The 26410-nt window shown below is 45.1% G+C and overlaps 1 protein-coding gene across 4 annotated transcripts in view; it reads right to left on the reverse strand.

Annotated features, from left to right (window-relative positions):
* The window catches only part of ADAM23 (ADAM metallopeptidase domain 23), a 202705-nt gene that overhangs the window by 79558 nt on the left and 96737 nt on the right, over nucleotides 1-26410 (reverse strand). For all 4 annotated transcript variants that reach the window (XM_030579907.1, XM_030579908.1, XM_030579906.1 and 1 more), the window contains exons 10-11: nucleotides 22486-22557; nucleotides 1223-1389 (exon numbers count right to left, since the gene is read on the reverse strand). In XM_030579907.1, the coding sequence (XP_030435767.1) occupies nucleotides 1223-1389; nucleotides 22486-22557 (239 nt within the window). The remainder of the gene's footprint in view (nucleotides 1-1222; nucleotides 1390-22485; nucleotides 22558-26410) is intronic.

The raw sequence follows: 26410 nt of genomic DNA on the forward strand, positions 1-26410 counted from the left end.
TTGCAACAAATGTAATGGTTCCACAGTCAATGTAAAACTAAAAATAAAGGGGTAAATCTACACACCACTAACCAGACCAATTATCTTGGCTGGATGCTAGGGAGATCAGTGAGTAAGGAGGAGGAATTCACACCATCCCTGCCCAGACTGTAGAGTGGCAGAAAAACCCACTGGAAGCTACTGGCTGGAATAGCTTCTGCACCCCTAGCATTCGCCTTCAGCAAATGAGGATAAAATTGAGGACCTGCATATGGACAGATTCCCTACCCTGTCCCCTACAGATTGCTGTACCAGAGAGCCCCTGCAGAGCTGGGTTCTCAACTGCATAATGGATGTGCAACCTTATGAGGCTTCCACTAAATCCTACTCTTTCCCCCCAGCTATGTGCAGCATAAACATTGTAATTTTCTTGCCAGAGGCCTCTCTGTGCCCACAGATATGTAGGTAGGATTTGCCCCAAAATGCATAGCTTCTCAGGCCAAATTCAATTCTGGTTGAAGCATGTGCAACTCCATGAGTTCCCATGACTGATTTCAGTGCAGACATAGGGGTGAGTAAAATATGGCCACTGGAACATTCCTGTAGAGGGCACCCTTGGTTCTGCCCTCTCCTGCTAATCACTGGAAGGAGGATGGTATACTGCAGAGCTGATTGACATCCCAAACCCCCTCAAGGGCATGCTAATAGACATGTTTACTCAATCCTGTAGCTGTACTGAGTTCAGCCACAGGAGTATAGCAGCACCATCCTGGACCCTCAAGAACATCTGAGGTCTGCTGGCCCCACCATGGGAACCTCTATGTAAGATAATCTAATGTACAATATAAAAACTATCACATGGTCATCAACAGAAAAACATTCAGGAGACTAGTGGGCTCTGTTCCCTGATAAATAAACTGCATATACAAGTAGGTTTTTTTTAAGATAGCAAATTATCAAATCAAACATCTACTCTAATCAAAGATCTAATCAGATCTCATCAAAGATATGGCTAGAGCACACTATGGTAAATGTCTGGGCTCTATTTACAAGTCAATAATACACACTGGCATGCCTCTAATATACCCTGTTGCACACTGTGGACAGGACTATTACTAGAATAAAATTCAGCCAAAGGTTGATGTGCAGGCAGAGAAGAAGCGAGAGAGGTAGGTTGGCAGACAAGCATACATTCTACATGCATAAAAACTAAAGGATTAAACCATCATCTAAGAGTACATACGAGAGCAGGTGTACAGCATCAGTATGTTGTTTGATGTAGTGCTGTCGATATCTGGAGAAGTCATGAAGCATCTGCAAAGGGTCAGGGCGAATATTAATACGATCCCTGTCTGTCCAGGTTTCCACAGCAACCAAAACCACTCTGGTGTTCAGCTGTTCCTTGTATATCTGGGGACAGAGACAGGACAGACACAGGAGTAGAACACTGGGTCAGACATGCACAGTTAGCCAGTCAGAGTCAGCAGAAGGACAAGGAGGATAAAGAAAGAGGGAAACATGGGGAAATAGTTAGCTGATATGCCTAAAAGTCAATAATCTGATAATCTGATTTTATTCAATTTACTATTCGAGACGACAAAATCCATGTTCCAAATTCCAATTTTGACTTCCTAATTTTCCCCTTTACTGTTTCTCATGTCTGATCATTTTAGTAACTGATCACTATACAGGAATATCTACATTTCCCCATAGAAGATATACTGATTGATTTCAACTGCCAAGGAAGAGGTCACACCACTACTCAATCAACCTGAAGGAAAGTAGCGCTGTTTTCTCCAAAACAGTTCTACAAAAACTTTTTAATTCACATATATAGTTTCATTCTCATTTACATTAAGACCACTTCACTCCCACTTTAATTCCTCTTTACACTGCGAGAGAGGTATAAATACTCTTTACACCAACTTTAAGGGCCACCTTGTTCTATCAGAGCAGGGTAAATGGGTATAAGTGTAAATGAGAATCAGTCCTAAACATTTATTTACACAACTTTAAGATATAAGTAATCTTTCTTCATAAAGTTTTATTTCAGTGATAGAATAAATGTTTTATATAATTCACAGTTTAATGTACTATATTTTCTATTATATATTCAAGACTTGCAGGTTTGCAAAGGATCTTATATACCTCATTCATATTTGTCTGTCTGCAATTAGAAAGCATGGCCAAGGTGACACATGAAGAGAATCATAGAATATCAGGGTTGGAAGGGACCTCAGGAGATCATCTAGTCTAATCCCCTGCTCAAACCAAGACCAATCCCCAAACAGATTTTTGTCCCAGATCCCTAAGTGGCCCCCTCAAGGATTGAACTCACAACCCTGGGTTTAAGCAGGCCAGTGCTCAAACCACTGAGCTATCACTACCCAGATAGAATCAGCAATGTTTTAAGCAATTGATTTTTAATTCATATGGCATCCAAACAGTTACTAAAGAGCATCTCCAAGAGTCACCATATTTTTTTTACAAATACACTTTTTTCCCCTCAAATTATGACTAGAATGTCCAATATAATGTATAACTATCCTGCCAACTGAGATATGATGGGTGCATCCACTGAAAAAATCAACAATCACATTAGCCCTTTTATTAGAACATCAGCCAGTTTATGCCTAAAAGGAGTCAGCAGGCAACACACAGGTTAGAAAACAGGCAGTGAGCATAGGGATAGGAGAGATCAACCAGACAAGTTTAATTTTATCCAGAAAAGATTTGAAAGAAGGAATTGCATATGAAGAAAAGTCTTGTGATAATGTGTTCTTTCTAAAGGAGTCAAGTTGAGAGTATGTGTAATCCATTGTTTGTGAGAGGGTGATTTACAGATTGCCAAAAGCAATATCATGAGATTATGGAAATGCAATAAGGTCAGATGAATAAAATCTTAGTTGATGTTTGATGGCTTTATTTCCTGAAGCAGACAGATATTGTGAGTAGGTGAACAGGGGGCATATAAAGACCTGATACTCTCAAAGTGCCAGTAACCACTAACCCTTCAGCAAGAAACACAGCCATCCCCCCAGGATCCACAGACGGAATGCAAGGAGGGAAAAGACGGTTACTCACCTTTGTAACTGTTGTTCTTCGAGATGTGTTGCTCACATCCATTCCAGTTAGGTGTGCGCGCCGCGCGTGCACGTTCGTCGGAAACTTTTTACCCTAGCAACTCCAGTGGGCCGGCAGGTCGCCCCCTGGAGTGGCGCCGCCATGGCGCCCAATATATATCCCTGCCGGCCCGCCCGCTCCTCAGTTCCTTCTTGCCGGCTACTCCGACAGTGGGGAAGGAGGGCGGGTGTGGAATGGATGTGAGCAACACATCTCGAAGAACAACAGTTACAAAGGTGAGTAACCGTCTTTTCTTCTTCGAGTGATTGCTCACATCCATTCCAGTTAGGTGACTCCCAAGCCATACCTAGGCGGTGGGGTCGGAGTGAGAAGTCGCGGCATGGAGCACTGCAGTTCCGAAGGCCGCATCCTCTCTCGACTGCTGTACCAGGGCGTAGTGGGAAGCAAAGGTGTGGACCGATGACCAGGTCGCTGCCCGACAGATTTCCTGGATGGGCACACGGGCCAGGAAAGCCAGCGACGACGCCTGCGCCCTGGTAGAATGCGCAGTCACACGGCCCGTAGGGACATGGGCCAAGTCATAACAGGTCCTGATACAGGACGTAACCCACGAGGATAACCTCTGGGAGGAGATAGGAAGCCCTTTCATACGGTCCGCTACTGCCACGAAAAGCTGGGGGGATTTGCGGAAGGGTTTGGTCCTCTCTATGTAGAACGCGAGAGCTCTACGGACATCCAGCGAGTGGAGCTGCTGCTCCCTGCCTGAGGAGTGAGGTTTTGGGAAAAAAACCGGGAGGAAAATCTCTTGGTTGACGTGGAAGGTTGAGACCACCTTGGGTAGAAAGGCAGGGTGTGGTCTAAGCTGCACCTTGTCTTTGTGGAAGACCGTGTATGGGGGGTCCACCACAAGGGCTCGGAGTTCCGACACCCGTCTAGCTGAGGTGATAGCTACTAGAAAGGCAGCCTTCCAAGAGAGGTAAAGCAGGGAGCAAGTAGCTAACGGCTCAAAGGGGGGCCCCATGAGCCGGGACAACACCAGGTTAAGATCCCAGGTTGGAGCAGGGGGACGGACGTTAGGGAATAACCGTTCCAGCCCCTTAAGGAATCTCGACACCGTCGGGTGAGAAAAAACGGAGCGACCGTCCGCACCCGGGTGAAAGGTGGAGATAGCTGCCAGATGGACTCGCAACGACGATAAGGCCAGACCATGTTCTTTGAGGGACCAAACATAATCTAAGATTTCGGATACCGAAACTTCCATAGGGCGGAGATTTCTCTCTACGCACCAACAGGAGAAGCGTTTCCATTTTGCCGAATATGTGGCTCTTGTGGATGGTTTCCTGCTGCTCAAGAGCACCTCTCTCACAGGCGTGGAGCAGCGCAGCTCGGAACCAGTTAGCCACGCAGGAGCCACGCCGCTAGGTGCAGCGACTGCAGGTCTGGGTGACAGAGGGACCCGTGGTCCTGGGTAATCAGGTCCGGATGAAGGGGCAGGGGAACTGGGTCGGCTACGGCCAAGTCTAGCAGCATGGTGTACCAGTGCTGTCTGGGCCATGCCGGGGCCACCATGATCACACGAGCCCTGTCTCTGCGCACCTTCAGGAGGACCTTGTGAACCAGAGGGAACGGAGGAAACGCATAGTACAGGTGGGTCGACCACTGGATGAGGAAGGCATCCGCTATCGACCCCGGCTCCCTGCCCTGAAAGGAGCAGAACGCTTGGCACTTCCTGTTCCCCTTGGACGCAAAGAGGTCCACCCGGGGATAACCCCACCTCCGGAAAATGGAGAGAGCGACGTCCGGTCGAAGGGACCACTCGTGTGACAGGAAGGATCTGCTCAATCGATCCGCCAGCGTGTTCCGTACTCCGGGAAGGAAGGAAGCCCTGAGGTGAATGGAGTGGGCTACGCAAAAGTCCCAGAGTCGTATCGCCTCGAGGCACAGGGAGGAGGACCTGGTGCCGCCCTGCTTGTTGATATAATACATGGTCGTCGTGTTGTCCGTGAACACGGCTACACAACGACCCTGAAGCTGATGACAAAACGTTTGGCAAGCAAGGCGGACCGCTCTCAACTCCCTCATGTTGATATGTAGCCCCACCTCCTCCTGGGACCATAGGCCCTGCGTCCGCAGGGTCCCTAGGTGGGCCCCCCAGCCTAGATCTGAGGCATCCGTTGTCAGGGATACCGAGGGCTGAGACGGGTGAAAGGGAAGACCCGCACACAATACGGACTGGTCCACCCACCAGCCGAGGGAATCTAAGACCTTCTGGGGGACTGTGATTAACATGTCTAGCGGTTGCCTTGGTCTGTAATGACTGATAAGCCACAGCTGGAGAGGCCTCATGCGGAGCCGAGCGTAGTCGGTCACAAAAGTGCACGCCGCCATGTGGCCTAACAGGGTTAGACATGTCCTCACTGACGTCAACGGGGCTGACCGCAAGCGTTGAACGATCGCCGCCATGGTCTGGAACCGCTGCCGAGGCAGCGAGGCCCTGCCCACAGTGGCGTCCAGGACGGCCCCGATAAATTCCACCTTCTGAGTGGGCCTCAGGGTGGACTTGTCTGTGTTTATCAAGAGGCCCAGACTCGCAAACATGCCGGTGATCACGCGGACATGGCTGTACACCTGCTGTTCCGACGTGCCCCGAATCAACCAATCGTCCAGATAAGGGAACACGTGGACACGGTTGCGCCGAAGATGCGCCACGACAACTGCCATGCATTTTGTAAACACCCTCGGGGCCGTGGACAGGCCAAACGGGAGGACCGCAAATTGATAATGACGAGCCCCCACAACGAAGCGGAGGAAGCGTCTGTGGCGTGGCCAAATGGCAACGTGGAAATACGCGTCCTGCATGTCGAGGGCGGCGTACCAGTCTCCCGGATCCAGGGATGGAATAATGGTCCCCAGGGATACCATGCGGAACTTCAACTTCACGAGGTATTTGTTGAGTTCTCGCAGGTCGAGGATAGGCCTGAGGCCCCCCTTGGCCTTGGGGATCAGAAAATAGCGGGAATAAAACCCCTTGCCTTTCTCGTTTTCGGGAACCGCCTCTATAGCTCCTTTGCTGAGGAGCGTCTGCACCTCCTGCCGAAGGAATTGCTCGTGAGAGGGGTCCCTGAAGAGGGACGAGGAAGGAGGGCGGGAAGGAGGGAACGAAACAAACTGCAGGCGGTACCCCGTCTGCACCACGCTCAAGACCCAGCGGTCCGATGTTATTTGGGACCACGCCGGGAGGAAAAACGAAAGGCGGTTGGAAAACGGAGGGGAAGGATCCGTAGGGGAAACTGTTACTGCGCCCTCGAGCGCACCTTCAAAATGAAGGCTTAGGACCAGGCGGGGGTTTTGAGGAGCCTTGGTTCTGCCCCCCTTGGTTCCCCGACTGCCTGCGCCTCCCGTTCCTGCCGCGGCGCCTGTAAGGGTCCTGCCGCTGGCGGAACTGGGAAAACGGCCGACGGTGCTGCTGTTGTTGCGGCCTAAAGGGTCTACGCTGTGTCACGGGGGTGTGCATCCCGAGGGACCGCGCAATGACCCGGTTGTCCTTTAAACTCTTAAGTCTGGGGTCTGTCTTATCGGAAAACAGGCCCTGGCCTTCGAAAGGAAGGTCCTGTATCGTGTGCTGGAGCTCTGGCGGAAGGCCGGAAACCTGCAGCCAGGAGATGCGACGCATCGTAACTCCTGACGCGAGGGTACGGGCAGCCGAGTCCGCAGCGTCCAAGGAGGCTTGCAAGGCCGTGCGCGCGACCTTCTTGCCTTCGTCCAAGATGGCCGTGAACTCTTGGCGAGCATCCTGTGGCAGCAGCTCCTTAAATTTGTCCACTGCCACCCAGGAGTTAAAGGCGTATCTGCTCAGCAGGGCCTGTTGGTTAGAGACCCTGAGCTGCAGCGCCCCAGCCGAATACACCTTACGGCCAAGGAGGTCCATCCGCCTGGCTTCTCTGGATTTGGGGGCCGGAGCCTCCTGGCCGTGACGCTCCCTATCGTTCACCGATTGCACTACCAGTGAACCGGGAGTCGGGTGAACATGTAAATATTCGTACCCCTTAGAAGGGGCCATGTACTTCCTCTCGACTCCTTTCGCTGTCGGAGGGATGGAGGCCGGGGACTGCCAGATAGTATTGGCATTGGCCTGAATGGTCCGTATAAACGGCAGGGCGACCCTGGTGGGAGCATCGGAAGAGAGGATGGTGACAATTGGGTCCTCTATCTCCGAGACCTCCTCTGCCTGCAGACTCAGGTTTTGAGCCAATCGCCTGAGGAGGTCCTGGTGCGCCCTGAGATCCAGCGGGGGGGGACTGTTGGAGGAGGATGATGAGACCCCAGGCACAATAGTGTCCAACTGAGGGTCTTCCTCAGCCCTCGCCTCTGTCTCCGGAGCCGCAGCGGAGTCCTGCTGTTTGGACCCTTCGTCCCCTTCCGGGGAGGGAGGGGGGCGAGACAAAGAGGCTTCAGGGGCCCTACGCTCCGCAGTCGCCGGCCTAGCAGGGAGCTGCTGGGGGCCCTGGGCCTGATGGTACGCCCAGGGTGTCCAGAATCCCCACTGTGGGGGGCCTTGGTCCTGCAGCGGCGGATCAGCAAACAGCGCCGCCTGCCGGTCGGTGCCCAGCGCATAGCCGCTGTCCGTCTGGGAGGACACGGACGGCTGCCTGGAGGGCCACGGCGGGGCCGACCCTGGATGGTACGGGTCTGCGCGGGCCGGCACGGAGGATCGTCTCGGTGCCGGGGACCGGTGCCGGGAGTCATAACGGTGCCGGGATCGGGACCGGGATCTGTCACGGTGCCGGGCGCTGCTTCGGGACCGGGATCTGTCACGGTGCCGGGCGCTGCTTCGGGACCGGGATCTGTCACGGTGCCGGGCGCCGCTTCGGTGCCGGGACCTACTACCAGCTCGGTGCCGGGAGATCGACCGGGACCGGGACCTGCCACCAGCTCGGTGCCGGGAGGTCGAGCGAGATCGGGACCGGGACCTGCCACCAGCTCGGTGCCGGGAGGTCGACCGGTGCGGCGAGTAGCGTCGGGACCTGCTCCTGGAGTCGCGGTGCCGGTGTCGACTGGAGCCTGACCGCGACCGTCTCGATGCCGACCGGTGCCGCGAGTGCGACCGGTACCGCTGAGGGGAGCGGTGCCGGGACTGCGAGCGGCGTCGGGATCTGGAGCGCCCAAGACGTCGGGGCCTGGATGGCGAACGACTGTCCGTGGGCGGTGCCGACATCATGGGCTTGCCTCTGGACGTGACCCGCACCGGAGGAACCGGGGGTGGTAGCCGAGTAGGCTCCGTCAGGGCAATAAGGTCCCGAGCCGAGGCGAAGGTCTCCGGTGTGGATGGGACCATTATCTCAACCCCAGATCTCATGGGGGAGCTCGGCGGCACCGGACTCAACAGACCCGCCGGGCCCGGAGTCAACGGTGCTGACGGTGCCGGCGGCGCCGCGGCCGATGTCGAGGCCGGGCATTCAAGCCGGGTCTGCCTGGCCGGAGTATTAGACTTCGACGGCCTAGGCTCTGATTCCGGTGCCGGAGAAGGTCGGTGCCGAGGAGTCTTCTCGGTGCCGGAGCGATCCGGTGCCGGTGCCGAAACCACGGTCTGCGAAGTCGACGGGTCAAGTGCCGCCTCCATTAGGAGAGTTCGGAGCCTCTGATCCCTCTCCTTTTTTGTCCTCGGCTTAAAAGCCTTACAGATGCGGCACTTGTCAGATCTGTGCGATTCCCCGAGGCACTTCAGGCACGCTTCGTGGGGATCGCTGGTAGGCATGGGCTTCTTGCAGGCCGCACACTGCTTGAAGCCTGGCGAAACAGGCATGAGCCTGGCGCCCGGTGCCGGGAAGGGCTAAGCCCCCGGCAAGAAACTACTTAACAGCTATTTACTAAACTATCTACTTAACAATACTAATTAACAACTATATAGAACTAGAGATAAGCGATAAACAAGCGATAGAAACTAGGAGAGCTAGGGACGTGGAGGACAGCTATGCCGCGCTCCACAGTTCCAACGACCGACACGGCGGTAAGAAGGAACTGAGGAGCGGGCGGGCCGGCAGGGATATATATTGGGCGCCATGGCGGCGCCACTCCAGGGGGCGACCTGCCGGCCCACTGGAGTTGCTAGGGTAAAAAGTTTCCGACGAACGTGCACGCGCGGCGCGCACACCTAACTGGAATGGATGTGAGCAATCACTCGAAGAAGAACTTTCTGCTACATTTCAGGTTCCTTTCAAAATAAATGGAGACACCACGCCACAGGCCCTTCATGAAAGGAAAAATGGACAGAGTCTGAATGTTTATGCACCCAGCAGTCAGTGTACACTCTTGCTAAACCCACTGTGCAAATTATTCCTGCATTGATCAGTGCTAATTTGTAAAGATGAGAGTGTGCATGGCCACTGGCAGCCAGAATAAGGACACAATAGCATTGTTTACTGCAGAATTTGGTCAAAATATTTCTTAAGATACATTCACTGACTTCCCAGACTGAAAAATCATTATTCTGAAATTAACTACAAGCAAAAAGGGAGAAAACCAAGAGAATTAATAAAAACAGAAAGAGATGAGAGATCAAATGAGTTCTATCAAGCACAGTAAAAATAACAAGTGGAAAAAAAGACCAGAAAATTTTAAGAAAATATCGTGTTTGTGTCTTTTTAGAACTCATCCTACTGAAAATTTATTATAGTACAATATATTTTACAGACAGCTTAAGCTAGTCAGACCCTGCTTGCTCAATCAGAGCCCATACTGAGGTGGCAGGGATGTTTTGGAAGGGTTCTTCATCAGCAGGAGTTCCCAGAGGCATTCTAGCTGATTTAGCTAGAATTCCTATGAAAGCTAGGGGGAATTAATGCTAGTGCAAGGGCTTCAGCAACCTTTAGTATGATGCAGAATGAGCTTTCCCTACATCAGCTTAATTCTACTGCCCAGTGTGGAAGAGCATGGAGTAACGCTGGTCCTAATTATCCCTGCGTTTGGGGAATCTAACAATGCCAGTAGGCGCTTAGTCCTTGACATCAGAGGATGACATTCATCTATGATGCACAGGGCAAGCAAAACATCCTTCCTCCATATCACTTAAGACTAGTATTAGAGTTTAGCAGAGGAGTCACAGAGCAAGTGGTTACGCAAGGATGTCTATGCAGGCCTGCATGCTGAAAAAAGAATCTTTGAACCATCCTACACAAGCTGGCACAAATGGCTATCCTGAGGGTGGGCTGGAATCAGGCCAAAAAAGGTGTAGTTCAGTTGGCGCCAACATCCTTCACAAGTAACTCTCACACAGGCACAGAGCTAACTGCAGTGTTAACCTGGAAGGAATTCTGAGATTGACTTGGGTTGAACTGTATCTGCCTCTGTCCTTTGTTTTCCTATCTAGTCACTACTGTATATTTAATCTTTCTGTACCTCTTGTTTGGGGATGTGTAATATAATAATGCAGAAATAGTCCATATTTTCAAATGATTGCTCTGATAGGACTCTCTCTGAAACTATAGGCTGTTTCACATTATTACTGAAAAACATTCCAAGGCACTTCAATATTTTTATGCATTATATTTATATTCACTTAAAAACTATGCAATGTACTTCATGACATTGTATGTACAATATATTAAACAAATCAAGAAAGGGATTAGGTGGTATTTCCTCCATGCTATACTGGACTGAACTGTACCACACAATACCACCGATTTCAGTGGAGTTTCAAGGAAAGAAAAGTGTGACTCAGTCTTGCTAACAATTGTATTCGTAGCTTTATTTATCAACCTCAAAGAACTGAATTAACTGGTGGGAAAAATAAAAAAAAAGGAAATATAATGTGCACAAAACAATCCTAACATATATGCCACAAATATAATGCATCACATTTCTTCACTGTAAATAAATTATAGCTGAATGTGTTGGGATATATATATTGATCAATCTACATTGTGATTCATATATCCATGTAATACGTTATATGTCATTGAGGCCTGAAATGAATGACACGTGCTGGGGGGAGGGGTCGGTTTATAAATGAACTGGCTTATGATCGAGTATATACGATATACACACACATACGTTGTGATTAATATATCCATATAATGTGTTTAGGTCATTGGGGTATAGTATGAATCACGCATGCTTGACATGAATACGTGCATTGCATGTTGGCAACCGAAGCAAGAACTTAAGGTCAGGGACTATAAGAACTATTTGTGCAAAAGCAAATAGTGCAAAAACCTGCTCTTATTAAGTTCTGAGAAAAATACGGAAAATCAGCAAAAAAGGAAACAACACCAGCTAGACTGATATAAAATTGTGTGAGAATTGGAGCAAATGGCATGCCTTGGATCATGGCGGCCCGCCAAGAATCGCCTCTTTGTAATTGTATGGGTAGAAGACCTAGTAAGCAAAGGCAAAGAACTGATGACGTGACGGAATGGACTATAAATGGTTGCCTATAATTTCTGCAGATTGGAGTCGTTTATTGATCCAGAGTCCCGTGTGGATGTAGAAGTGGTTTTCGCTAGCTCCCCACATCTTATGATCAGAAGTCCCGTGTGGATGTAGAAGTGGTTTTTGTTGGCTCCCCACATCTTATGATCGGAAGGAATCTTGACTGGTCATCAGGACCATTCTGATCTTTGGACTCTAGTGTAGTATGTTTGGGGTGTGAATGTGTAGTGAGTAAGTTTGTTTTGCAATCAAATAAAGAGCATTTAGAGTATTATATACCAATACTGTGTCCAGTATCTGCCTGCTCTCCATCGTGTAGGGAGACTTCCATTGCGGATCTAACATGCGGTGGAGAATGCGGAGGGGGGAGAAATATTAAGGAGTGTCGGATTTTGAGATGGGTTTTACACAGTTGGGAGAGTCCTTATTTAAGACTAATAAAAGGTGGCTCCTTGTTTGTGAAATTTGTGAGAAATTTGTGAGAAAAAAAACATGTGGGGAGATACCACGTGGTGTTATTGTAATAATGTTTAAAACACTGTTTAAGAAAAGAAGTAAAGGGGTGGAAGAGGAAACCCAATGGACTAAAGTTAAAACTTCTTTTGTTAGAGAAGGAGATTATTGTATTTGGGACGTGCCCTTGGATGGAAGGTGCAGTGGAAACGCATGTAATAATTGATATCTTAGAAAACATGTTTGAGAAATATGTACAACTATACACACCTAATGTCAGTAAAAAGCAAATAGCCATGGTATCGGGCTGTTGTGGCAAGCTGTTAAAAAGGCAATTGCATGTAAGGAAGAAGTCTGTGCAGAGTTACAAACATTACAAGAGAATTTTAAAACTTGCCAGAAAATTTGGAACGGGAAGTGAGGCAGGAACAGATAATGCAAACTCAATTAGAACAAATGGGGAAACAAAATAAGGAACTGGAGAACAGAATGATGGCTTGGGAAAAGATTAAAGCAGACAAAGATAAATTAGGCCATCAAGTGATAGGAATGAAACAGTTAATTCGAGATTTGACTAAGGAAAAGGAAGAGGAGATCGCAAGCGTTTCTCTCAGTTGATGCCAGAAAACTATAACAGCATTGAAAATGCAAGTGCAAATACAAGAGCTGCAAGTTGTGGCTGTGTGTCAAAAAGAGAGAGATTTGGATTTGGATTCTAATGATATTTGGTATGGAGAGGATCTGCGAGGGGGTCAAGAGAAAAGGGAATCTGACCAACCTCGAGAAGCGCCTTATACAAAGTTGAGGGAAGAAATAAGAAACTGTTCAGGAGAGCCTAAGCCAGAAATGTCTGAAGCAGTGATAGAATGGAGATCAACCATTAAGGATGCAGCAGGGGAGATACAGTCAGAGGAGACATAAATAATTTGTGCAAGTTCATTAGACTAATAGTTGATGGTAAAATCATTAGGCTCAGTGAATATGAAAAATTTAGCTACATGGCTAGTACAGTGGGCAGAATTGGGAGAAACAGAGAATTTAAATATGAGTGAATCTTATAGGTTAATCAGGGCAGCTACCACTGGAGAGATTAGACAGGAAGTAGATTGAATGAAAATGCTTGGACAGGCAGCCAGAAGTACACCAACTGATACCATGATTTATTATGCTGTTAGGAAAAGAAATACGTCAAAGACCCATGAAGGTGTTAACCAGCGCAGATTACGTGAAGCCTGGAGATTCATCCAGGGATTACCTGTTAAAGAGAATAACGCTGGGATTATTGACTGGAGAAATACAACTGGTGACTAATCCCAGGGTGGAGGTTGTCAGACTTGTCACAGCTGATTCATTGATGGCAGCTGATTTGAATCAGAGGGAATTTTGGAATTATGTGTTTGAAGGACTGGACAGAAAAGTATTAGAGATGTCTACTAATTTGGTGAACCAAGCAGGTCAGGATGAGGGGTTTACTGTTATGGATTCACTCGAGCACTGGATAGTATGCCAACATATGATGACGGGGGAAGCCAGATAGAAGAATTGAAACCCAAAGTACCTTTTTGTTGAAGCAATAACATATTCAAATGAGAGTGCTTATAGATCAAGATACTGTGAGAGAGGAAGAGACCGAGATAAAGGAGCAGAAAAAGGTTGCAGCTATGCAAGCTGAGGGTTCAGAGAAACCTGCTCTATAGGGAAGCCCCGATCACAAGTTGCTCCCCAAGTGTCCTCAGGTAACTAGAGGTAACTAGATTAAGATGGGATTCAAACGGGAGGCCTAGCACAACTGTCATTGTGGGAGATAATGGACCCAAAGATGCCCTATTGGATAGTGGGGCTGATGTAAATATTGTAAATAGAAGTTGTGATTTGACTCGATACGTGTCAGAGATCATTACAGCAGCCTCCTTTATTGGGGAAGGAGTGACAGGAAAAATGTATCATTCAGTAGAAATTGCTATACCCAGAGAGAGAGTGGGGAATTTTTGTTGTAAAGAACAAATGCTTCAGATAGATCAGGAGACCGAGCCAGTAATACTAGTGACTCCTTTTTTGAAGAGGAATTGGGTAGTTTGGGATTTAACTATGGAGTTCTGTGGCATGTGCCCAGCTGGACAGAAAGCATCCTGACAGCAGGGTACACTGCAAGAATATGTGCTGCAGAAGCAGTGGAGCAGATTACACTGGATCAACAGGATGTGTGGGTAAAGGAGTTTCCCAATGTATGAATTAAGAATAAAGCAGAATGTGTTAAAATCAAAGCATGTATTAAAATCGTGGGGGACAAAGTGCCACCACAGAGACAATATAAATATCCTGTGCAAGCAGAGGCAGGAATTGAGCAAATAACTGAATCATTAGAACAACAGAGAGTGATTAAAAAGAGGAATTCCTCATACAAATTGCCCAATTTGGCCCATATTAAAAGTCTCAGGAGACTGGAGATAATAGTGGATTTTAGACATATTAATAAAGCTACTCCCAGTACGGCACCAATAGCACAGATCTATCTCAAATGATGGAAAGAATACAGGAGGCCCCTAAATGGTTCTCTCTCATAGATTTGGCCAATTGTTTTTTGCCATCCCATTGCATCCCAATTCTTGGGCCCGCTTTGCGTTTACTTTTAAGGTACAAGAGCATTTATTTAAAAGAATTCCCCAGGGCCTACATTGCGCTCTGGCTATTGCGCACCAACAAGTGGTGTGAACGCTGAATCAATTATCCAAAGAGGATCGGGAGAATGTCACCTCATATGTAGAAGACATATTAGTGTAGGGTGGACACTGAAGAGGAGGTGACTGAGCAGATTAAAAAAGTGTTGAGACTCATCCAGGAAACGGGTTTCAAGGCTAATAAAGAGAAAGCCCAACTAGTGCAGAAGAGAGTGAATTATTTGGGGGTGATCCTAGGGGAACAAGGAACTCAGGTAAACCAGCAAAAGGTGAAATTATTAATGAATTTACCAAGGCCAGAGGATTCTCATGCATTGAGGGTGATGTTAGGAGGGTTTAACTATTTAAGCAAACACATCTGGAATTTTGCCATTATAACTGGACCCCTGTGGCGTTTACTAAAAAAGAAATTCGAATGGGAGTGGGGGCCTCAACAAGAAAAAGCTTCTATCATCTAAAACAAGCCTTGATGCAAGCTCCAGCATTGAAATTCCCAGAGATAAACAAGCCATTTGTGATTAAGTTGGCAGCAACCCAACAGAGTCCAGCAGCAGTATTAATGAATGAAATTGACACTATATTTATACAAGTCTAGAAGATTAACCCCATACAGAGCAGCAGTTTAGGATCTGTGAAAGAGAATGTTTAGCTGCTGTGTGGGCCATTGAAGCTTTTGCTTTGACTACTGACACAGCCACTATTATAACACAAACACCTCACTCTCTCCTGAAGTATATTTTCTCAGGAAAACTGCAGGGGAAAGGAGTATCGAATTCCAGGATGGCCCAGGATGGCTTGATGTCAACTAGCAGAGATGATACTTACGAGAATAACAAACAGGCAAGGATGTTACCATATGCCCTCCTGATGGAAGGAGAGGAGCATGAATGCCCACTTCCAGAAACAGATCCAAAGTTAGTTGAAGCACCCCCAGTAGCTGGAAGTGTTAAGCCTTAGAGAAAAAGAGGTTTGGTTTACACATGGTAATTCATACCATGAGAGCTCTAAGCAATATACGGGATATGCTGCTGTACAAATTGATGGGGAAACAACTTCTGGTTCTGAGAATATGACTTCAGCTCAGGGAGCAGAGAGCTACTAGTGATCTGCTTAAACGGAAAAATAATGTTGCAGACTGTCTTTATGTCTATATGGATTCAGACTTTGTGGTACAAGGACTGTCATACTGGATTGGGATTTGGAAAAAGAATCACTGGGAAACAACTGAGGGGAAAAATTTGGTCCAAAAGGAGAACTGGAAATCTATGATTGGTTGAAAAAACACCCAGGAAAATTAAGAGCAAGACATATTAAAGGTCATCAAAAGCAAGAAGGGAATGAAAAATATTGGAATGATAAAGCGGATGCTTTAGCTAAATTAGCAGCAAAGGAACCTTTGGGAGGTATGGTAGTTACTAGATCCCAAGCCATAAAAAAGGAGGTTAAACCTGAGGAAAGATGGGGAAACTGGAATATACAAGATGGCTATGTGGTGAATAAAAAACCAGAAGAGGTAAAGTGGGCACCTCACAAACTTCAAAGAGAAGAGTATCAGAGGGGTAACCGTGTTAGTCTGGATCTGTAAAAGCAGCAAAGAGTCCTGTGGCACTCTTTGCTGCCTTTCAAAGAGAAGAGATTATTAACCTGTGTCACTCTATGGCCCACCAAGGAATAGAGAATACTCTCTTTAAGGTAAAACAAATTGGAATATGGCCTAAGGTGCGAAAGGGTGTAGAAAACTTTGTTAAAAACTGCAAAAGTTGTGCAGCAGATGGGAATAGACCACTGAAATTGGGACCCTTGTTGCGCCAAAGAATTGTGGGGCCATGGAGTAGAATACAAGTTGATTATATTGATAAATTGCCTAAGACCTATTAGGGGGAATCAGTATTTATTAGTGATAGTAGATTCCTTTTCTGGATGGATGGAGGCAATTCCCACTAGAAATTATACTGCAGAGACCACTGCCAAAAAGTTGTGGGAACTAGTGTTTAGTAGATACGGAACTCCAAAAGTAACTGATAAAGATAATGGGCCACATTTTGTAGGAGGAGTAATTAAAAGTTTATTAAAAGCTTTAGGAATAAACCACAGAGCCTCTATCATCCTCAATCGTCAGGAACAGCAGAAAGGATTAATCAAACTATTAAACAAGCTCTACACAAAGTAGTTTAAGAAACTAGCAAAGATTGGGACGATAAATTGCCAGTGGTTTTGATGGCAATCCAAAGTAGTGATTGATTGGGTATTGGCTACCAGCCTTACCAAATTCTCTTTGGAAGGCCTATGAGATTGTGGAGCCCTTTACCATATCCAGAAGAAGAAGAAGAGTTATCAGTTACCCAATGGGTAAGGGAGTTACCGATAGAACTTAAGAAAATGGAATTTAAACTGACTGACGCTACTGAAAAAGCAAGAGACTGTGGATTCTAGTGTGGTTCAGGACAGTAAATTATGGAAAATCAGAGCTAGAGTAATGTATTTCAAATTAACATCGAAAAATCATGTCCTGGAGTCTAAATGGGTTGGACCATTTTCTATCATGAATAAAATTTCACCTACTGTTGTGCAGATTAATAAGGGGAAAAAGGGAAAGTGGGTCCACACATCACAAATAAAGTTATGGCTTAAAGAATAAACAATGTTCCTTTCTTTTATCTTACAAAGGGAAAGGAATGCCCAATCGCACTGGAGATTATCCTGTACAGACCTTGGATTTGGAGTGTGGATACAGTGCTGCAATTTTTGTAATTGGTTTATTGCTTATGCTTGCATTGCTTTGCATTTTGTTCTTAGTAGAAGAACTGTGTTGTGCACTATATTTTAGGAAGAAAAAAATAATACCGGAGCTCGAGCAAAGATAGAAGAGGTTAGTGTAAGTATTTAGAATAGTATGGCTGGAAGCATCGGATATTATTCCTTTGGAATAATGGCCATGGCTTCAATATTGAGGATCCTCATAATTCAAAAAAGGTAGAAATATGTTTTTGGTTTTTATGTTTTTTGAATATTTGGGGAAATTTAGGGGTACATGGATATACATATGGGAGCACCTCTCGGATGTAGGTATGGATCAAAGGGAATAATAGATTTGACTACTCGTGGGACAGAATGGGAAAAACAGGACCAAAGAAAACCAGCTGTAAAGAAAACCTTTTGAGGTAAAATTTGAAATATGGTGGAAAGATGGCAAAAATGTGACATGGGACTATCTAAAGCCAAAAGATTAGGAACAGCAATGGAGATATTTGTACATATTAAGGGAGAATGGTCACCTAATGTTCAGATTTAGTTATGACGAGAACTATATGAATAGGAGTACTCTGAACTGTACCTTTTGGGTTTTGGGATTTGATGTAGTCACCCTAGATGTGACTAATGAACAAGAATTGGCTAATACTCATATGGGATGGAATGAGTCAGTGGCTTTTAAATTATGGGAATACAGTGTAATGGCAAATCCTTCCATAATGATAAGACTGAGTTGCTTTAGGAAAATTAATGGGGGAATATACTTTGGGGGATATGGTCAGGTTTTTTATGTTTATTAATCAGATATCAGTAAACAAGATTGCACCAAGAATCATGGCAGATGAGCACCCATATAGGATGGGAGAAGTAATCGAAGCCCCAACTACTGTGGATCAAACAATCTGGTTGGAAGGAGCACAAGTAAATATAACTGCCCAACATCTGGAGCATATGCCATATGCCTTGCCACTATTACAAGCATGGCAACAACAATGGGGAAATGGGACTGTAGCAGGGTGGACCTCTGATCCTGCCCTGAGGGGTTAAAAACAGCTCTGGGAAGGGGCTGGGACTGGAGAAAGCAGCCTTTAGACTGGGCTGATTGGGGAAGTGGCTGCAGCTGGGGCCACGCCCTAAACTGAGTCACAGGGCCTAATAAGAAGGCCAGGGAAGCCAAGGGCAGGCAGTCTCTCTCTGACTGGGGAGGGAGATAGGCCTGGCTGCTTGGGAACTCATCCAGGGGGACCTAGAGGAAGGCAGGGCTGGGGAAAGGCCTTAGGAGCTGGGAAGCCCTAGGCCAGCAACTCCCCAGTCTGCAGAGCTGATTCTAGGCCTCCTAGGTACTGGGCTTGCAGAGGGGCAGCCGGAGGGTGGGTAAAGGCAGCCAGTCCAAACCCCTTGTTGCCTGTGATGATCGACTGATACACTGCAGTCTGCCCCAGGGCACATGGGCTAAATGGAGACTGGCAGTATCCACGACTGAGGCAAAGAGGGGATAGTGGGGCGAGGGTTCCCCTGGGAAGGGGGAGACCCAGTTAAAGCGGCACCAGGGTCCAGGGAGGGACACAGGGGCCAGCAGCGAACAGGTGGATCACCGGCCTGCAGAGGGCGCTCCGGGCTGGAGTTTGAGCTAATTCCCTGAAGTCACCAGCAGGAGGTGCCGCATGGCTGAGTCCACACGTCTACAGGGACTATACGAAATAAGAGAGGTATAGGAGAATATGTCTTAGGTAGTAGTGGTGCCAGAGCTGGAGTTTTAAACTCATTTGATATTGAGACTTACAAGGGAAAATGTCAGCTTTGGGTAAGATACACAGAGAGAATGGTTAATCTGTTAAATCACGGGCAACGGTCTTCTGAATGGTTCAAAGATACTTATATAGGGAATCAACAAATTCGAGGATACAAGAAATATATGGAGTTTAATTGGGATCAAGCCAATCTGAGGAGAGAGCGGAAAGGCAGAAGGTTGTTACACAACAGAGGGAAGCAAAGAAAAACAGCAATGGGCTGGGTGTTGCCAAAAAATATTAATGAAGAGTTATGGCAAATAGAAATAAGTGTGACACACTTGATTCAAGAAGAAAAGGGTTATAAATTAGTAGAATTAATGAGAGTTCACTCGCTCCAGGCCAATGCGGGCTGTGGGAAGCAGCACGGGCCGAGAGATGTGCTAACTGTCGCTTCCTGCAGCCCCCATTGGCCTGGAGTGGCGAACCGTGGCCAGTGGGAACTGTGATCAACTGAACCTGCGGACGTGGCAGGTAAACAAAAGAGCCCCAACCATCACAGGGCTTACTCTGGCGGGCTGTGTGCCAAAGGTTGCCGATCCCTGAGCTAGTGTATGTAAGTCTGCCTGAACTAGGAATTACACCTCTCAGCTGTTGTTCAGATGTACCCTAAGAAAGCTTAGAGGTGTTAGATAGCACAGCAACGAGACATACTGCATAGTCAATGATACTAGAATGCACTAGCTCTGCTACATTATCTAGTGCTGATGTGTAACAAATTCACCGTCTCACAGTTCTGGCATACATAACAAATTTACAATGAAGATGAAATTGCGATAGTTTTGTTGCACATTTTCTGCATTAGCATTGTTACATTGCACTCCATATTCTTCATAGTTGTATGATTATGACATAATTATGATGCAATAATTATTGTACAAGATAAGTCAAGTAAGGTGTCATTGGAAAAGTTCCGATTTGCAGAATATGATTATCCTATTTGCACTCATGTATAATTTTTGTATCTGAAGTCATAAATATTGACTATGAATATGTATTTCAAATGGGCTTACTCTGGAAAACACTCACAACCAGCCTTTCAGGTACAACAATGAAGAAGCCAGACAGTGCTAATGGCTGATCAACAAGGACAATGGGCTGTGGAATAATTTAGACTTCCTGAGAGCCAGAGAGCCTGTAAGTAATGGCTGCTATGAGTCTGCAAGGGATGACAACCAGACCACATGATTCTAGACTCCTGTATTTTTCCACAGACTGGTCTGGGAACCAAGTGTGAAACAAAAGGTTCCCACCATTTGAAAAATCTATATAAGGCAGGGAATGAAATCATTGGTTATTCTTCACTCCCCCACAACCGAACACCTAAGCGAAGCTCCAAAACAAAAGGATTTGGAACGGGGGTGGGGATCCCAAGCTGCAAAGCAAGTGCAGCTTGTGCCTTGTGAATGTGCAAGCCTGCTTGTGTCATCAGTCAGGGTGAGAGATTGTTAATTCAAATCCTATCCTTCTAGTATATTAAGCTTCGTTAGCATTTTTGTTTATTTGCTAGGTAATCTGCTCTGGTCTTTTTGCTATCACTCAATCACTTAAAATCGATCTTTTGTAGTTAATAAACTTGTTTTATGCTTTATCTAAACCAGTAAGATTGGAGTGAAGTGCTTGGAAATCTTAGCTCAAGGGGCAGGGGCCGTTGTGTTTCCTCTCCACATTGAGGGAGGGGTGAACTTTATGAGCTTACTTTGTACAAATCTCTATGCAGTGTAAGATGATACAATGTTGGATTTATACTCCAGGGTGGAGGTTGGGGAGCTGGAGGATACGTGCCTGGGGAGCTGGGAAATCGGCTGGTGTCTTCTGGTTGCACTCAGGTTTGTGTGAGTGGCGCCACCTGCTGCCCTGTTGGGTGATAACAGGGCCTGGGTGAGGCTGGTTGTGTCCTCAAAGCATTGTGAGCAGGACCAATCCAGCTGTGTGTCTTAGAGAGTCACAGTGGGCTCTCACAGCTCCCAGACTGCACCCCATCACAAGCATCTCAAGCCTACTGACACAGTGATGTGAAGTACATATTTATTTTCTATCTCCAAATTTTAAAAAGTTGCAAATATTTCATGTCAGAATATGACTCCTAAACAGCATCTTCTACTGGTTGTGTGTTGAAGTCCCCGTATTGAGTATTAATCAAATTCAAAAGAATATTTGGGAGAAATCCTGGAGTCAATGGAAGCTCTATAATACAGCAGCATCAGTATGGTACTACTGTGTGCAGTGCTGGGATAAAAAACTTTAATGTAGTAGTAGTTCCACAGACCCTTTCATATTGCAGAATTCAGCTCTGCAGTCATCTGTAAGTGTCCAGCTTTTTACAGTGCCTGCTGTGTGCAGTTAATGTAGCACAGGTTCAGCGTGGTCTAAACTTAGGCAAGCCTGGTTCCCCCAGTGTGGCTGATCCCAGGGCCAGCTGCTCAGCTGGCCCCAGGGACAGAAACACCAGCAGCTGCTGAAGTGACCCTGCAGTCAGCTGTTGCTGGAGTGGCCCCCAGACCAGCCGCTGTGGCCACTGTGTGGGTGGTCCCTGGGACCACCCAAACAGTGGCCAATGCGGCTAGTCCAGGGTGCAGTTGGCCCGAGGGACCACCTGAGCAACAGTCCTGGGGGCAGATGGAGCAGCTGCTGCTCGGCGGCCCCCAGCAGCAGTCCTAGGGCTGCCCCTGGCAGCTGTTTTATCTTCAGTTTTGTTGTCAGTTTATAGAATATGTTTCATACAAAACCAGTTCATTTCTTATCACACGTATATGTACTAGGCACGCTGTGAATTCTGTTAAACGTTCGCCATCCCTCTCACTTATAAAGATGTTCCTTCACAAGAGGCTTTTTATATTACTGAAATGAAAATGCTTATTCACACGCTTCTGTTATACCCCCATCAGATATTTGTATTTTCCATGAGCTGTGCTCACAGCATTGCCTACTTGTGGCAGTTAGGAGCACTGCAGGCTTTTATATATTAGAGATAGATAGATTATCTATCTGTGTATCTCAAAGCTTGATTAAATCTAACTATTCAACAGTGATTCGGGAAAGCTCCTTCACAGTTCTGAGTTCCCCCAGAAGGCAAATTGGTGGCAGCTGCAATCTTTGAGAAAATACCAACAAAAAATCTGTGGTTTCTTACAAATAGGAACCTTTCTACATAGCAGCTCACGTCAATCCTCTGCAGTGAAACTGTAAAATTATTTTTCAACCATTTAACAAGTGCTGATTTCATTTATTTTCATCCTAATGTCTGTAAAGCCAACTTTCCATATAATGACTTAAATAATCAACTCAGTGATATAGTTTTCAGGAATCATAATGATACTTACTGCATCTACAAGGTTTACCACAGATTTTGCAAAGTTGTTTGTGTACGCATGGATAGAACGATGTTTTTTGAACTAAAAGAAAAAAAATAAAAAGAAATTAGAACTTGAATAATTACTGGAGTTAGATTTGTTTCAAGAAATGTGGAAAATGAATAATCTTAACACATGCTAAGGGAGAAATCACAAAAAATGGTCTTTCTAGATCACAGCATGCCTCCTAAAGTCTATGGTTCTGTGGAATTAAATGAAAGCCTGTGTGCCAGGCTCAATAACATTTAACATGTACAGATACAAAATATTTTAGTAAAAACTGTTCAGCCACAAAACAGCCTCTTAAAACTTCTTAAGAGTTTAAACAGTCAAATTTTTAAAAAGACATAATTGGGGCTAATGTGAGTTTTTCTAGAGCTCAAATTTATAAACAAGAGCTCAGAATTGGACCCTAATTGTCATGTTTAAACCTGACCATTTAAATACCATTCACCACTGACAGTGCACCACAACCTGAACTCTGACACCAAGAAGATGCCACCCTCTAATTGTCATTCTACATACAACTCTTTACCAACCTATCCTTTCACAATATAACCTACCACAGCACCAAACATCTAAAACTACTAGGGTTGGGTATGCATAGAAGGGTAAAAGGGAGGCAGAGTTAAGTTTGCAGTGCTTTATCTGTGTTAAGATAATGGTGAGTGAGTGTTTGAAGGTAAAGAAACAGAGACTATGTATTGTTAGATGGCTTAACTTTTCATTTTCTTTCTTTTTGTGGATATATGTTGCATGTGTAGCAGACTTAACTGTTTCTGAAGTTTTTTGTGTTTTATAATAAACGTGCATGCGACTTTCTGTATATTGTCTATCAATCCCCTCTGCCAACAAGTCAAACTTGCCAAAGATGATTGAGACTCAACAAAATTGTAAAGTTACAGTTGTATTTCACAATATGATCTGCAAAAATGGAAAATGTGTGTCTTCAAAATGTCATAGACAATGAACTCAAAATCTGCACAAAACAAACTAGCTAAAACTTTTCCATGAAAAACTTCTCACCGATTTCAGCTAATCCTGCTTACTAGCAACAGGTCTTGCTACTAAAGAATCGTATTATGAGGTTCCCCAAATTATCTTATCTACCCTCATTCTAAAGCATAGTAGACTTGATGTGAGACTGTGAGACAAGAGGGTTCATGTGCCAAACTCTAAGCAACTGAGTTAGTACTCACATGCTTAAAGCCAGGCTCATGCTTAAATACCATCCTGAATCAGTGCGAGTAAAACAGTCTCCCTGGATGCTAATAGACATGCCTGAAGCCCTTTACAGATGGAAATTTTAAAATTACAACTATTTAATAGTTTTATCTAAACAGCCAGTTACTTTACCCGTCAAACTAAACATTACAGAAATAATCTCTCAAGGCTGCTACACCACATTATACTGGTGAACTGTATACTTTTTTTTTTCATTCAGACTGATGCTATTTTTGTCTCATACAAGTCATTCAGTTAAATACAGATGAAATGCATAGAGATGGTGGATTTCACCCTATCAGCCTTGATTCAAATAGCAGCTACAGCCCATCCAGTCCACTTGCACAAGGTGATAAGCCATTTGATTTGTGTATTCACTGATCCCATGGCCCCTTCCTGTGGCCTGCGTGAACAACACCTTCCTCAGTGGCCTACGCACGGCCAGTGCTGGGATCCCCACTTCCCACACCACGTAGGGTTGGCAGGAGACCTTACCTATTCAATTGCATTTTTAACAAATCACCTCATGCAGCACCAACGTGGGGCTTAAATGGTATACACTAACACCATTAAAGTAGATTTTGAGGTTTTTCCTTAGGGAACCCTTTGATATTAGCATATATTTTATCCTTAACAAGTTGAAAGAATTTTCTGGAAGTGGAAAGTGAAAACAGTATTCTTGTGCTTCATTCTTCATTAAAATATTTGAATACAGAGAGCTACACTGACAGTATAAAATACCAGAGAAGTTCCAGAAACAGAAATTAAGATGAATATAACTGTCTAAAAGTAAGGAATGGAAATAATGCATTTACTTGGGTCTTCATTGTTATGAGTGAAAGTTTTAAGAAAATATGAAAAGCATTAAAACAATTATCAATACTTGATACATTTCAGTGTCAGAAACACTGTGTAAGAAGAGGATTTTTTCAAAGTAAAATCTTACTGCAGGAGAAATCTGCCCTCTACTGGTAAGCAAAGCTCGTAAGTACATGCTTATAAATTCTGGGTAGTACAACCCTTACTCGCGTTGGTGAACACTTACAAGTAGCCTAATTTGACATTTTAATGTCAAAAACAGCATTACCCATTTCTGAGTCACCAATGACTCAGAAGCAAATGATTTTGAATGCTTATGGATCAATGTTCTAACAAATAAAGCACAAGATGGGGTACTAGCTGGTGTCTGCTACAGTTCACCAAATCACACTAGAGAACTGTATGACTGACTCCCTTAAGAATCTATCTTATAATGTGTAAGGAATAAAATGTGTTAATATGGGGGATTCAATCTGAGTGACATGTTTTGGACTTCTCATGCTGCCAGTAGTAAAACATCCTTGGAATTTTTAAATATTACAGATGACAATTTCCTAATTCAAAAAGTGTCACTTCTAACAAAAAGGAATTATATATTAGACCTTATCTTGACAGAAAAAGAGGACTTAATCGCACAGATCTAAAAAACTAGTAGCTGCATAGGTCCAAGTGCTCAAGGCTTAATTACATCTATTATGTGCAAACAGAATATACTTCAAACCAGTCATATGGATACTTGGTGCTTTTAAAAGGCCAATTTCTCTAAATTGAAAACAATTACAAGCTGAATCAGCCCAGGAGAAATAATTTTAAAAGAAAAATCTGAACAATAATTAGGAAATGTTTAAGAATATTTTACTAGATGCTCAAAAAAACCAGAAATTCCACAATTGAGGAAGAGGGCTATACTGGTATTTCAAAGCCCTCGTCCAGACTAACCCGCGGCATCGGCGGGTTAAAATCGATAACTCGGGGATCGATATATTGCGTCTAGTCTGGACGCGATGTATCGATCCCCGAGCGCGCTTACATCGATTCCGGAACTCCATCAATCCGAACGGAGTTCCGGAATCGACACGGAGAGCCGCGGACATCGATGCCGCGCCGTCCAGACTGGTGAGTACCTCGATTTTAGAAATTCGACTTCAGCTACGTTATTCCCGTAGCTGAAGTTGCGTATCTAAAATCGATTTTAATACCTAGTCTGGACGTGGCCAAACAAACAAACAAACAAACATCTTGCTTAGCAATTAAGTGAAAGCAGCAGTCGAAAATTAAAAAAACATAGAAATGGAAAAAATAATTAATATAAATTAGAAGCTAGAGCTGTAGAAAATTGGAAAGAGAACCAAAAGGACACAAGAAGAAATCTATGGCCAGCAGAGTTAAGGACAATAAGCTGTTATTTTTTAATGTATTTCTAGAACAAAAGGAACCCTCGCAATGGTACCCTAACAATGGGTCAACTACTAGCTAGACACGGCAGAATGGTTAACAATAATGAAAAGGCAGAAGTGTTTGATACATACTTCTGTTCATTTGGCTTTTTTCAAAATACAGATAATTTATTTTTATCCTTTGATGATGAATACCTTCCATTTCAGGAGTGATTCAGGAGGTTGCTAAAAAGCAGCTACTAACCTTAAACATTCTTAAAATTAGCAAGTCCAGATAACTTGCATCCAAGAGTTTTAAAAGAGCTTACAGCAGAGCTCTCTGAACCATTACTGTTGATTTTTAATAAGTCTTGGAACACTGTGGAAGTTCCAGCGGACTGGAAGAAAGCTAATGTTGTGCCAATATTTTAAAAGGGTAAATGACACAACCCAGGTCATTACAAGCCTGTCAGACT

This window comes from Gopherus evgoodei, chromosome 11, assembly GCF_007399415.2.
Source record: "Gopherus evgoodei ecotype Sinaloan lineage chromosome 11, rGopEvg1_v1.p, whole genome shotgun sequence".
NCBI lineage: Eukaryota > Metazoa > Chordata > Testudines > Testudinidae > Gopherus > Gopherus evgoodei.